General features: G+C 34.3%; 2 protein-coding genes across 2 annotated transcripts; both read right to left on the reverse strand.

The window, feature by feature from the left end:
• Positions 1–778: 778 nt before the first annotated feature.
• On the reverse strand, positions 779–1571 carry LOC126689321 (phylloplanin-like). The gene is made up of 2 exons (XM_050384481.1): positions 1363–1571; positions 779–1249 (listed from the first exon to the last, which is right to left on the reverse strand). The coding sequence occupies exons 1-2, from the start codon at positions 1511–1513 to the stop codon at positions 957–959; spliced, it is 444 nt and encodes a 147-aa protein (XP_050240438.1). The 5' UTR covers positions 1514–1571; the 3' UTR covers positions 779–956.
• An 8214-nt stretch (positions 1572–9785) lies between these two features.
• On the reverse strand, positions 9786–10554 carry LOC126689320 (phylloplanin-like). The gene is made up of 2 exons (XM_050384480.1): positions 10370–10554; positions 9786–10256 (listed from the first exon to the last, which is right to left on the reverse strand). Exons 1-2 carry the CDS (start codon positions 10518–10520, stop codon positions 9964–9966), a joined length of 444 nt encoding a protein of 147 aa, XP_050240437.1. The 5' UTR covers positions 10521–10554; the 3' UTR covers positions 9786–9963.
• Positions 10555–13730: the final 3176 nt, after the last annotated feature.

Raw genomic sequence — 13730 nt, forward strand, 5'->3', positions numbered from 1 at the left:
ATAAAGAAACCCAATCCATTGCCATTCCTATTTCTGGTGTAGCAGACTAATAACATTGTGAGTGCCGCCCTCGGGATACAACAACTCAGCCACCTTGCTGATTATCCTTACAAGCCCACACCGCTTGTAGAATATAGTATATCGAAGGATATCTTATTTTCATGAGATTCGAATTTTGATTTTGCAAAAATGTTGGTAGTTTTCTTTTTTACGTAAAAATGGTGCCTATAAGAAAATTGATTCTCTCATCTAAAATCGGACATGTTGGCTGCATATTCATATTGGCAGAAGAAACATACAATAAAGATCAAGTTTATTTGGGTTTTAAATTTACTTGATTGTTGTTATAATTATCTTTAAAATGGACAGTAAATAGTAATTATATTGAATCATAATATATCAATGTCAACGGTAACATAAAAAATGTACAAACTCAACCAATTAAAGATGATGGTTTAAAGCAATGAATTAAGATTGAATAATAGAAAAACTATAGCCACTAACGTTTACTAGGCAGTCAACTCTTAACAAATAGTTAAAAATAATAATAAATATAAAATATTATGATTTTTATAAAAATATTCCAACACTTAACCCCGTAGTTTACCAAATATTCTAAACGCTATAATTCTTTCTGGTTAAAATAAGTTTTAAAATTAAACTTTTACTTCCTTTGTACAATAATACCAAAACGAACACCATCAAAAAGGTTTTTTGCCAATTAACATAGCCTCGATTATCATATACAAGTCAAACGAAATCCACAACTAAGTCTATATTCATTTGAAGGACATTAAAGGCTTTATTAATTATATATAGCAACAGGAGTACTCCTTAATTAGGAAAGGAGTTTACAGATTGGATGACAATCTTCATAACATTATTAAATAGTTGGAAAGGAAAATACTATATCATTGGTTCAATTGACTTTATTCATGTAAATACTCTTCTATTCCTCAAGTTGAGGAACTGTAACGGAACCCAACTGGCCCAAACGTGAGAACAATACGGAGCCCCAAAACATTGCTTCTAATGAACTGTATGCGCGATTCCAAGACTCCCACAGGAGGAAGCGTGGAGTTGCAAGTGGAGAGGGGTGTTGTAACCACTAGATTGCAAAGATTCAAGAGTACTGTTGGTGAGAGAAAAAGTTGTGTAGAATCCAAGGAAAATGAAAATACTCCACTGGCATTGGTTGTTGTACTAGCAACCACATTTCTAGCTCCACACCGCAGTTGTACTTGAGCATCTAGAAGTAAACATAACAAAACAATGGTGAGATTGAAGTACCTTATTAGCTGAGACTAATGTGTGTAGTCATGGTGCATTGGACTAACTGTAACAAATTCAGAGCAAACTTACTTGGGAAAGGTGGGGTGGCAGTAACATTCGCACCTAAACTGCAAGGCACAAAAGACGGCTGGACCTCAACCACAACATTAGTGCCTTTAGCTATTGGAAGTGCCAATGCAGCAACCATTACGGTAACAAAGAGAACTAATTTCAAGGCCATTTCTCAATCACAGTGTATTGCTCTATCGATAGTCGAAACTGGCTTGCAGTAGAAATGCCGGCCATTCAACCATTTTATAGGATAAGTGTGGCCAAGTTGCAGCCGATTTTTTTGACATAAATCACGAAGCTAGAGCTCTCTGTGCAAGTCAAGAGAGATAATAACTCTCATGTTGTATGACATGAAGTTCACCTTCACCGTGGATTCGAACTTTGTGGGGTTACACCTACTAGAAGGCAGCTTGATATAGTTTGAGGCTTAGTGCAATAAATTTAAGCGGAATTTCTTTCTTTCTTTCATATTTAAATTGGTAGCATGTTCATCAGTTCATGTTCATGTTCATGTTATGCACAAATTAATTACAAATTACACATACATATATATATATATATATATATATTATCACAACCTTCATAATAATAGTGAGTCACTTGAAATTCTATATTAACTAACATAACAAATATATTTATATATTGAGCCATTTAATACAATTAAAGACAAAATGTTATGTGGAAGTTTGTTAATATTATTTTATTATCTTTAATTATATATAATAAGTGAATAAAAATATATATTTTTTATGAATTTTTTGTTGACGTGTGAGAATTTCATTAAAATCTTATGTTATATTTTTTATGTTGAGTAAAAATTTATCAAAAAATCCTATTTGAGATTCAAATAACAAATTTATCTCTATTTCATAAGTTTTTATATTAAAATTGATATTTTCTTGTAAACATTTATAATTAAAAATAGTTTCAAATAAAAAGGAACTATCTAGAATATAAAATATTTGACTGCAAGAGCCATAACCTTGGGATCCACCCCATTGAACGGGTTGAAGAAGTACGTTAATATCTCAATAAAATCAACTAATTATATTTGCCCTCGTATATCGAGGGCTTTACATTGTATTACCCACAAATTTATTTAAATGTAAAAATAAGAAAATAATAACAACAAAGTAGTATATACATCGATATAAAACATGTTGACAACAATTTAGGATCAAAGATTTGAATCTAATCTAGAGACCAAGTGATGCCATGGCCTTCCCAACCCCTAAGATTTTTTTTTTTTTTTGAATGGGGTTTATAGTAAAAGTATGTATCCTATACTTTGGAGACTTGTAAGTAACTTCCTCTCAAAAGTTAAATTGGTCCAAAGAGGCCCAAAAAATATAAATAGCCAACTTGCCCATATGTAGTGTTTCTATATTGAAGGTATCATCTCATCTAGGACCACCAATGCGTCAAGGACCTCATCTAGATTATTAACCAACGCACTAGGGGCACTCGTTCGCATGACCCTGAGAGTATTATTTAATATTTAACAAAGTAAACACATTTATAATTTTTACACTAATTCCCAATCCATCTTTTTATGTACATCATTTATTACGGTCCATATACAAACATATTCAATTTCACACTTAATCTCACAACATATATAATAATGAATCTTTCATTACCCAAACCAATTTATTTATTACTTTGTTGAATTACATAAATAATTCTTTATTACTTTGGACCCCAGCAAAAGAATTACAGCTAGAAGTGACTTTGAGCATTGATACTTTAAAATTTTTAGCCACATATGAGTCCAGATTGCGATCATTTAAGCAAACTTTGAGCATTTTTTTTTCTTTGATCAATATTGCATATGCTGACACAACACAAACTCATTCAATCCAATCCACACAATCTGAGACTTTCATAATTTATGTGAAATTTTTTGGGGAGATAATAATTTTTCGGTTAAGTAGTATCCTATATGTTACATTAAGGTTTCAACTAGACTATTCTCAAAGTCTTCTCCCCACAACTAGTGATATTAGAACTAATTAATGATATGGCAAGATTATTGAAGTGCCATTCATAGTTGGAGTAGGAACAAGATGCGTGTTCTTAGGGTCTACACAGTATTTATCACACAAGGCATGCCCAGAAAAGCCCATCCAAATTATCTTCAAAAAAATACCCAACAAAATTGAAAGTTTAGATTTATGCTAAAACACAAGAGCCTATCCAGACCCCCAAATAAAAAATATGGCTAGATTACTTTTACTCTAACTTAAACTAATTACGGAACAAGAGTAAATAAGTGCAATGAAACGATAACACTACCCTAAGCCATATTCAATAATAAAAAGAAAGCTTAAAGAGTAGGGAAGAGAGATGCAAAAACAAGATAACGCTGTAAGGTTGAATTTATTCAACCATCTAATTGGCTTTATTCCGTGCCAAATTTGCTTGTAATTCAGCATTTAGTAACCCTGTATTTAGGTGGGATTGTTGTAAGGGTAGTGAGTGAGATAGTGTGAAGATTGCTCAAAAGTGTGCAAGAAAACAGAGTGTCGCGGCTGGGACTCGCGGCTGGACTCGCAGCTTCAACCCGCCAGAAGATGCACACGTGCCAAGCATGCTGGAAGATGAACAGTCATGCTAGCTGGAGCACTACAGGACAAAACAGGACAACTGGCCATACGGTTAACTCGCGACTGGAACTCGCGACTTAGTCAAGCCGCGAGGTCAAGCCGCGAGCCACCCCTGTTTTGGAAAAACCTGACGTTTCACATTCCTCTTCACTTCAGTATAAATACCCTTTTAACCCACGATTGAAAGAGAGCTTCCAGAGAGAATTTTGAGAGAGAAACCCTAAAGAAAAACCAGATTGTTTTACCCACAATCTCTACCTTAGAGTCTCATCAAAATCCCTCACTCTCTTCCTCTCCATTGTCAAATCCTTGAGAGGCATTATACTAAACCTGGTTCTCACCATTATCATCTCTGTGAGACAGTCGTTTGGAGTTCTGGGAAGCAGTTAGGAAGGAGCCAATATTCATTGGTTGATGCTACGGTGTAGTAGCGGAATCCGGAAAGCTAGAAAAGAAAAAGGTTCGGCGCAACCTCGTTGGAGCAAGAAGCTTGGAGGGCTTAGGTGCATTGGGTAGATTAGGCTTGGAGGGTCTATTGCTGTCCTTGTATCCCAACTGTATTTTCTAGTGGATTGATTACCGCTTGGAGGGCGGCGGAGAGGTTTTTCGCCGAGGTCTTCGGTTTCCTCTTCGATAACATATCTGGTGTTATCGCTGTGTTTGCAGCTTCCTTCCTCTCTATCTCTGCCTTTACATTATCTGCTGTGGTTTATTTTGTTGTGGCTTAGATAGTTGTTTAGTCAATTCCTTATTATAGCATATGTTAAGTTTCTGCACACTAGTTGTTTAACATATTGCGTGTGTTGATTAAATTGGTTTTTGGGGGTCTAAACGTTCAAAAGTGTTTTTGTACACGTTTTTGAACTTTCAAACGCCAAGACGTGTTATCGAAGAGGAAACCGAAGAACTCGACGAAAAACCTCTCTGCGACCTTCCTAGTCAAAATCGATCCATTAGAGAATAAAGTTGAGCACACGAATAACAAAAGACCCTCCAAGCCTAGTCTTCCCCATGTATTTGAGCCCATCAAGCTTTTGCTACCAACGAACTTCTCGGAGTCTTGTCTTCTCTAGCTTTCCGAATCTTACAATTTAGCCCGATTGCATTGACCACTAAATTGCTCCCTCTAATACTTCCTAGCAACACCAAAATCTCACTTAACACTCAGAATGGGTGTGGTAAGTGTTTGGGCTAACAACCTCTCAAGGATCTAGAGATGGAGAGGTAGAAGTTGAGGAAAACAACAAGAAAATGTGCAGATAATTGTGGACACAACAATCTCTAACTCTCAAGTGTATTTGCTAGGGTTTTCTCTCTAAAAATCACTCATTACAATCTGTGGGTAATGTGGGTATTTATAGTGTGGGTAAAGAATTTGGTAAAGCAACTTAACTTTTTGCCGAACAAAATGTTTCTTGGGAACTTTGCGGGATGGCCCTTCTCGCGAAACACTCGTGAATTTGACAGCCTGGCATGACTCTTCAGCTTCCAGTTATGTGCTTCACACTTGGCCTTTTCACGAGTTGCTTCTTGTGAGCTACTCGCGAACTAGTCGCGAATTGTACTGATTCATCTTTTGAACCTTGATTCTTCACCGATCTCTCACGTTCATCCCTTACAAATAAACCCACCTACATACAGGGAAAATGATTGTAGAAATTACAATCAAATTTGGCACGGAATTAAAGCCAACACAAGTTAGTTGGAAATAACAACTTTACAAAAATAATATTACAAATTATGCTAGATCAAAGAAGAATGATGTAACATAAGGTTCCTAGGGATGTGGACATACGGGTTCCCATAGACGTTTTGTAGGGGTTGCAATTGCCTTCCATGAATGACATACAAAAAATTCATGGATGACGATAGAGGAAGAAAAAAGTAAGCATTTGTAATTCCTATTTTGCTAGTTTGATGAATTAGAAATTTGGATGAAAACTTGTTACTTATTATTAGTTTGACGCACCTGAGAATTTTAAAAATAAAAAATTAAAAAAAAATTTATGGGAATTTTTTTTTTTTTGGAAAACATAGGAAGTTTAGCTCAAACCAATCTCACCTATGGGTTGGTTTGGTCCGGTTATTTTCATGATAATTGATTGGTTGGGATTGGCAATTTTTTAATGGAACGAGGATGGTTTAGATTGAAAATGCCCCAAAATAAACCAACCCCTACCTTTTAGGCCTTAATATGGCTCGGGCCTTAGAGAATCTCTGGAAGTGCTCGCTCCAGGCCCTGATGAAAATAATTAAATTAGGGGACCATTTCGCAACAACATGATTCCAAATTCAGCCCATAAGCATATATATACTTGTGCCCACATATTTACAAAACCATAAAGATATATAAACTCAACTATTCAATGCCCTATACATATTCCTCTCTTTCAATTTTCCACAAGCCGTTTTCTTTCTCCTCATGTGTCATGCTCTATCTCCAATATTCATACCCCATACCTCCTCAACCTTAAAACCCATATGCCAATCAGTGCAACGCAATGCATGCCAAACAAACTTAAATTAATTCAATTCTGTCAAGAACAAAAACAAATCTATACCTCCATCCATGGCAACAATGACCTTAAGACTTATCATTCCTGGCCTCCATGATCTAATTATCTAGAACACCTTGCACCATTTTGTGATGGTAGTAGTTGCAGGACTAGTTGTCCTATATCTTTAATACAAAAGAGAAGTCCCCATTTATTTATTAGACTTTGCTTGCTACAAACCTCCCAACTCTTATAGGCTACCCAAGTCAATGTTCCTAGAGGCCGTCTTTCTTAATAACATGGATCCTGACTACATTGCTTTCTAGATCAAAATCTTAGAAAAAACAGGGTTTAGTGAGGAAACTTGCATTCCTCCTTCACTTGCTCGAGTACGAATTAGAAAAATCTCTCCCAAGAACAGTGTTTCCGACGTACTGTAAGGGCGAGGCCAAGCTTTCCACAGAAGGAAGAATGGCATTACAGCTGGAAAGGGGAGTGTTAACCACTAGATTGCACTTACTCAATTGTATTTGGAGAAGAACTTGTTAGGATTCGGGGGAATTGAAAATATTCTGGCGCTATTGGTTATTGCACTAGCAGCCACATTTCCAACTCCATATTGCAGTTGTACTGGAGCATCTAGAAGTAATCATAACAAAACAATGGTAGAGTTGAGGCGTGGACCATGTCCCTGTCTTCAGATGAGACACATCGTCTATGGGGTTTCTGGTTACGTATGGCAAAAAGTACCCGACCTGTGGGTATCTGGCCTAACTCGACCCTAAGGGGACCGGTTTTACCCGACCCGTAAAACAATAGGGTCGGGTTTGAATTTTTAAAATAAAACCCGAAACAGGTCTAGGTTTTTATGAAACCCGCCTTGAACTTGGACCCGAACCCAACCCTGACCCGATTAAAACTAAAATTACCAAAAAAACCATATATATATATATATATATATCTATATATATATAAACTTATAAACCCTACCCTCACCCTCACATTTCACTCAGTCGCCCCATCCAATTTCCCTCATTTTCCTCTCCCACTGTAGCTCAATCTCACTCACCCTCAAGCTCTGTCACTGCCAACCATCTTTCGATCTCACCACCGGCCCTCCACCATTCTTTTCTCTCACATTTTCCTTTTCTCCAAACACCACTTATACTTTCTATTTTCAACACATGCATTAATCGTCTTCCCTATTTTTTGGATATTTTTTTCTTTTTTTAGCGATTATTTGTTCAAGTTTTTGCTAATCAATGACTCCTCCATCGGAAAATTGTGCTTGCTACTCAAATTTGAATATGAGAAAATACGAATTTTTTTTTTTTGCTTGGGCCACGGTATAGGCTTCAATTCCATCCTTTTCTTTTATATGGCCGCGGATTTTGCCCAAATCTAACCTGGCTAGACAAGGCGGGTTTGTGGCCTTAAAAAAAAAATTAAAAAAAAAAATGATAGGCCACAAACTGAATGACCCCTTGTGATAGAAATTAATTAATTAATTAGCCAAGTTATTAATTAATCAATTTATCATGCAAAAACGTGGTAACACAAACAAATCTCCAATAAACTAATTATGCAACAGAAAAATAAATAACACGGTGATTTGTTTACGAATGGGGAAAACCTAACGGCAAAAACCCCACAGGGTGATTTTCTTGTCACCACTACCGAAACTCCACTATTATCACAACAAGCGGTTACAAGTAAAGGAATCCCAAGTACCTTACCAACCTACAGTTGAACCCTTACACCAATACCCAATTGGACATGTTTTGTAGAGACAGTTTCCCTTTCTGATGCACGACTCCCAAGTACGTGACTAATCAATTGCACGGATCCCTGTATGCGACTTCAATCACCAACTAACTAGGTTGTTGGTTGCAAAGTTATTCAGTTCATCCACACGATGAAGATCAAGAAGATGCTTGGTCACAAAACCCTACGGTGCACATATACAACAACTTCTTCAAGAGAAAGAGATGAACTAGGGCAAGAACTTCGTCTCCGGTCACAATTTCCTTATACAGAGTTTGCTTAATGCTTGTGCAACTTGTGAACCGTTTGACGGCCTTTAAAACAATCCTTTTATATGTCTAGGGTTAGGAGAAAAGAAAGCCCAAAGACATATTCACAGATCCCAAGAAAATCATATTTGAATTCTGAAATTCTTAAACCTCAACAGATAGGAGGTGTCGAGCACACCAGTTTTTGAACAGCTTTCTTAAGCTCGATAGATGCAGCTGTCGAGCTTTAATGAATTTGCACTATCAACTTGTTTTCTTGGACAAACATGAAGGCTTCAACACTTGATCTTGAAACATGGTTTCTTGAAGTATTTAAACACATCCTAAATCTACCCAAATACAAGTATAGTGCGTTTTGTCAAAGGATAAACCAATTACATAAAGTAGTGACATATGTTCCTAACAAATGAAACACATATATCCTAACAAAAAGAACTCGTTTATTAAACGAGCCGAGTTCAGGTAACGAGTACAAGCCCGTGGAGCGGGTTCGGGTATAAAGAAACCCAGCCCGAACCCAACTTGTTGGCATTACCATTTCCGGTGCAGTCGACTAATAAAATTGTGTGTGCCGCCCTGGGGATACAACAACTCAGCCACCTTGCTGGTTATCCTTACAAGCCTACACTGCTTGTAGAATAGCTTTTCTTTTACCCAAAAATATAGTATATCGAAGGATATCTTATTTTCATGAGATTCGAATTTTGATTCAGCAAAAATGTAGGTAGTTTTCTTTTTTACATGAAAATGGTGCCCATAAGAAAATCGATTTTCTCATCTAAAATCGGACATGTTGGCTGCATATTCATATTGGTTGAAGAAACATACAATAAAGATCAAGTTTATTTAGGTTTTAAATTTACTTTATTGTTGTTATAATTATCTTTAAAATGGATAGTAAATAGTAATTATATTGAATCATAATATATCAATGCCAACGGTAACATAAAAAGTGTACAAACTCAACCAATTAAAGATGATGGTTTAAAGCAATTAATTAAGATTGAATAATAGAAAAACGTTAGCCACTAACGTTTACTAGGCAGCCAACTCATAACAAATGGTTAAAAATAATAATAAATATAAAATATTATGATTTTTACAAAAATATTCCAACACTTAACCCTGTAGTTTACCAAATATTCTAAGCGCTATAATTCTTTCCGGTTAAAATAAGTTTTGAAATTAAACTTTTACTTCCTTCATACAATAATACCAAAACGAACACCATCAAAAAGGCTTTTTGCCAATTAACATAGCCTTGATTATCATATACAAGTCAAACGAAATCCACAATGTAGTCCATATTCATTTGAAGGACATTAAAGGCTTTATTAATTATATATGGCGACAGGAGTACTCCTTAATTAGGAAAGGAGTTTACAGATTGGATAAAAATCTTCATAACATTATTAAAGAGTTGGAAAGGAAAATACTATATCATTGGTTCAATTGACCTTATTCATGTAAATACTCTTCTATTCCTCAAGTTGAGGAACTGTAACGGAACCCAACTGGCCCAAAGGTGAGAACAATACGGAGCCCTAAAACACTGCTTCTAATGAACTGTATGCGCGATTCCAAGACTCCCACAGGAGGAAGCGTGGAGTTGCAGGTGGAGAGGGGTGTTGTAACCACTAGATTGCAAAGATTCAAGGGTACTGTTGGAAAGAGAGAAAGTCGTGTAGAATCCAAGGAAAATGAAAATACTCCACTGGCATTGGTTGTTGTACTAGCAACCACATTTCCAGCTCCACACCGCAGTTGTACTTGAGCATCTAGAAGTAAACATAACAAAACAATGGTGAGATTGAAGTACCTTATTAGCTGAGACTAATGTGTGTAGTCATGGTGCATTGGACTAACAGTAACAAATTCTGAGCAAACTTACTTGGGAAAGGTGGGGTGGCAGTAACATTCGCACCTAAACTGCAAGGCACAAAAGACGGCTGGACCTCAATCACAACACTAGTGCCTTTAGCTATTGGAAGTGCCAATGCAGCAACCATTACGGTAACAAAGAGAACTAATTTCAAGGCCATTTCTCAATCACAGTGTATTGCTCTATCGATAGTCGAAACTAGCTTGCAGTAGAAATGCCGGCCATTCAACCATTTTATAGGATAAGTGTGGCCAAGTTGTAGCCGATTTTTCTGACATAAATCATGAAGCTAGAGCTCTCTGTGCAAGTCAAGAGAGATAATAACTCTCTTGTTGTATGACATGAAGTTCACCTTCACCATGGATTCGAACTTTGTGGGGTTACACCTACTAGCATGCAGCTTGATATAGTTTGAGGCTTAGTGCAATAAATTTAAGCAGAATTTCTTTCTTTCTTTCATATTTAAATTGGTAGCATGTTCATCAGTTCATGTTCATCTTATGCACAAATTAATTACAAATTACATATATATATATATATATATATATATTATCACAACCTTCATAATAATAGTGAGTCACTTGAAATTCTATATTAACTAATATAACAAATATATTTATATATTGAGCCATTTAATGCAATTAAAGACAAAATGTTATGTGGAAGTTTGTTAATATTATTTTATTATCTTTAATTATATATAATAAGTGAATAAAAATATATATTTTTTATGAATTTTTTGTTGACATGTGAGAATTTCATTAAAATCTTGTGCTATATTTTTTATGATGAGTAAAAATTTATCAAAAAATCCTATTTGAGATTCAAATAACAAATTTATCTCTATTTCATAAGTTTTTATATTAAAATTGATATTTTCTTGTAAGCATTTATAATTAAAAATAGTTTCAAATAAAAACGAACTATCTAGAATATAAAATATTTGAATGCAAGAGACGTAACCTTGGGATCCTCCCCATTGAACCGGTTGAAGAAGTACGTTAATATCTCAATAAAATCAGCTAATTATATTTGCCCTCGTACATCGAGGGCTTTACATTGTATTACCCACTAATTTATTTAAATGTAAAAATAAGAAAATAATAACAACAAAGTAGTATATACATCGATATAAAACATGTTGACAACAATTTAGGATCAAAGATTTGAATCTAATCTAGAGACCAAGTGATGCCATGGCCTTACCAGCACCTAAGATTTTTTTTTTTTTTTTTGAATGGGGTTTACAGTAAAAGTATGTAGCCTATACTTTGGAGACTTGTAAGTAACTTCCTCTCAAAAGTTTAATTGGTCCCAAGAGGCCCAAAAAATATAAATAGCCAACTTGCCCATATGTAGTGTTTCTATATTGAAGGTAACAACTCATCTAGGACCACCAATGCCTCAAGGACCTCAACACTACCATAAATATGGGTTAGACAAAAGCTCTGACTTTCGTTCCTATAAGCATGCCCTCTCTTTGTGGAATTAATTTTATGAAAAGGAAGATTTCAAATTAATCATTATCAAAAAAAATATATATATATACAAAAGGCTTAAATTTTTTTGTTTGAAAATATGCCATTTTTTTGTATTCTTTTTTTTTTTTTAGTTAATTTACTGAATTCAACTATTAGAATAAGAATTTGGAAAAATTATGAAAGTGAAGGCTAATTATGTTTGTATGTTTTGGTGCTGATGCAGTGAAAAGAACGAGGAATAGATTATTCTATAAAAATTATCTCTTTCTCTTTTTGTAGTTTTGGTGAGTAAAACATAATGTTGTGAGTTTTGATAGAGTCAAAATGAAAATACTATTCTTGAATCAATTTTTTTAGTTTTTGGATTTTATCAAATTTATATCGGACATTTCCAACAGTTGCTATTTATGTTATCATATCATAATGAGATGAATGAAAAGAAAATTTATAGAAAATGTGATGCAACAATTAGATCAATAATAAAATATTAGGAACAATTAAAAAAAAAACTACCAAAACAATTAAAATGTTAAAGAAATGGAGTTTATGACATATAAGTGGGACAAAAAAGAGTAATGAAAAGTGGGAAAAGTTTAGTTCCAAACTTGATTGGAGATACCTTTTTCAACTTATTATGTGACAATTTATAAGACTATCTATGTGTATTACTTAAACAAGCCACATAATATATTAAAAGAGCATGTGACAAAAACTACACATGAATGGTCTCTTTAACCGTCATATAATAAGTTAGAGCAAAATAGCTCCAAATTAATATGTTTGGAGCCAAACATTTTCCATGAAAAATTTATATGAAAAATAAGATGGAAGAGAAAGAACTGTTGGAAGAATATTGCTTGGGTCCAAAAGAAGAGGGGGAGAATAAGAGTGAAAATGAGAAGAGGAAGAGTTGTACAAAATGTAATTGGAAGAATATAAGAAGTCATGAATGAAAGAATTGAAGAAAGCCTTGAGGGAATGGATTTGAAAAATCAAATATAAGTTCAAATTTATAAGAATTGAATTACACAAAGTTTATAAGTTCAAATTTTACCAAGTTTTTTCAATTTCATAAAATTTTATATAGTAATTTGAAAAATAATTATCAATGGACAATAAGATGATAATCTAGTTATAGAAAATTTGAATATAACATTTTATATAATCCTATTTTGCTTATAAAAATCATATTTGTGATAGCTATGATCGAAAGAAATATAATCAATCAAAATATATCCAAAAGCAAGGTAGGGCTAGGGGGGCAATTTTAGTTATTAGTTATTACAGTTTGCAAGTCTTCCCTACATATATAATGTTATTAGATATTTTTCTTTTTCTTTGATGAATATTCTTTATGCCTTCCTTTTTGATATAACAAATACACTATTCTCATTTATGTGTCTATGAATGTTTAAAATTTATAAAAGGAATACAATGGTAGGAAAAAAATTGCAAGAAGCAAAGTTTTAATAAAAGAGGAAAAAATATAAGAGCATTAGTGTTACCTTTTCAAAGGTGATAAGAAATAACGATAATAAGATGTCAAATTATTTGTGTAATAATTATCATGGTTTGTGTCGATTGATATGTAATTTTTTTTTGGGGGGGTGTAATATAGCACCTTAAGAACAGTTCTTTTATAAGACACTATAGATAATGTATTTATATGGACACTCACAATAGTATTTTAACATGTGCTATTGAGGTTTTGAAGTTGGGCAAATTTGTTTACGGTTTCTTGGGATGTGCTATACTAATAGTACATTGGCCTATTTTGGTTTTTTTTTTTTTTTTTTTTTAGTTATTTATTTTGGGCTTAGTGGTAAAAACCCCAAGAGTTCAACTCCTATTAAGTTTTCAAGCCACTAGGTTTAGGTATTAGTCTTCTA

Source organism: Quercus robur, chromosome 6, assembly GCF_932294415.1.
Source record: "Quercus robur chromosome 6, dhQueRobu3.1, whole genome shotgun sequence".
NCBI classification, from domain to species: Eukaryota; Viridiplantae; Streptophyta; class Magnoliopsida; order Fagales; family Fagaceae; genus Quercus; species Quercus robur.

What these genes read in the sequence shown, in the direction of transcription:
- LOC126689321 (XM_050384481.1), bottom strand. Translation starts at nt 1,513, where the DNA reads ATGGCCTTGAAATTAGTTCTCTTTGTTACCGTAATGGTTGCTGCATTG. An exon ending in TGCCACCCCACCTTTCCCAA is followed by an intron (nt 1,250 to 1,362) that starts GTAAGTTTGCTC and finishes GTTTACTTCTAG; the next exon opens with ATGCTCAAGTACAACTGCGG.
- LOC126689320 (XM_050384480.1), bottom strand. Translation starts at nt 10,520, where the DNA reads ATGGCCTTGAAATTAGTTCTCTTTGTTACCGTAATGGTTGCTGCATTG. An exon ending in TGCCACCCCACCTTTCCCAA is followed by an intron (nt 10,257 to 10,369) that starts GTAAGTTTGCTC and finishes GTTTACTTCTAG; the next exon opens with ATGCTCAAGTACAACTGCGG.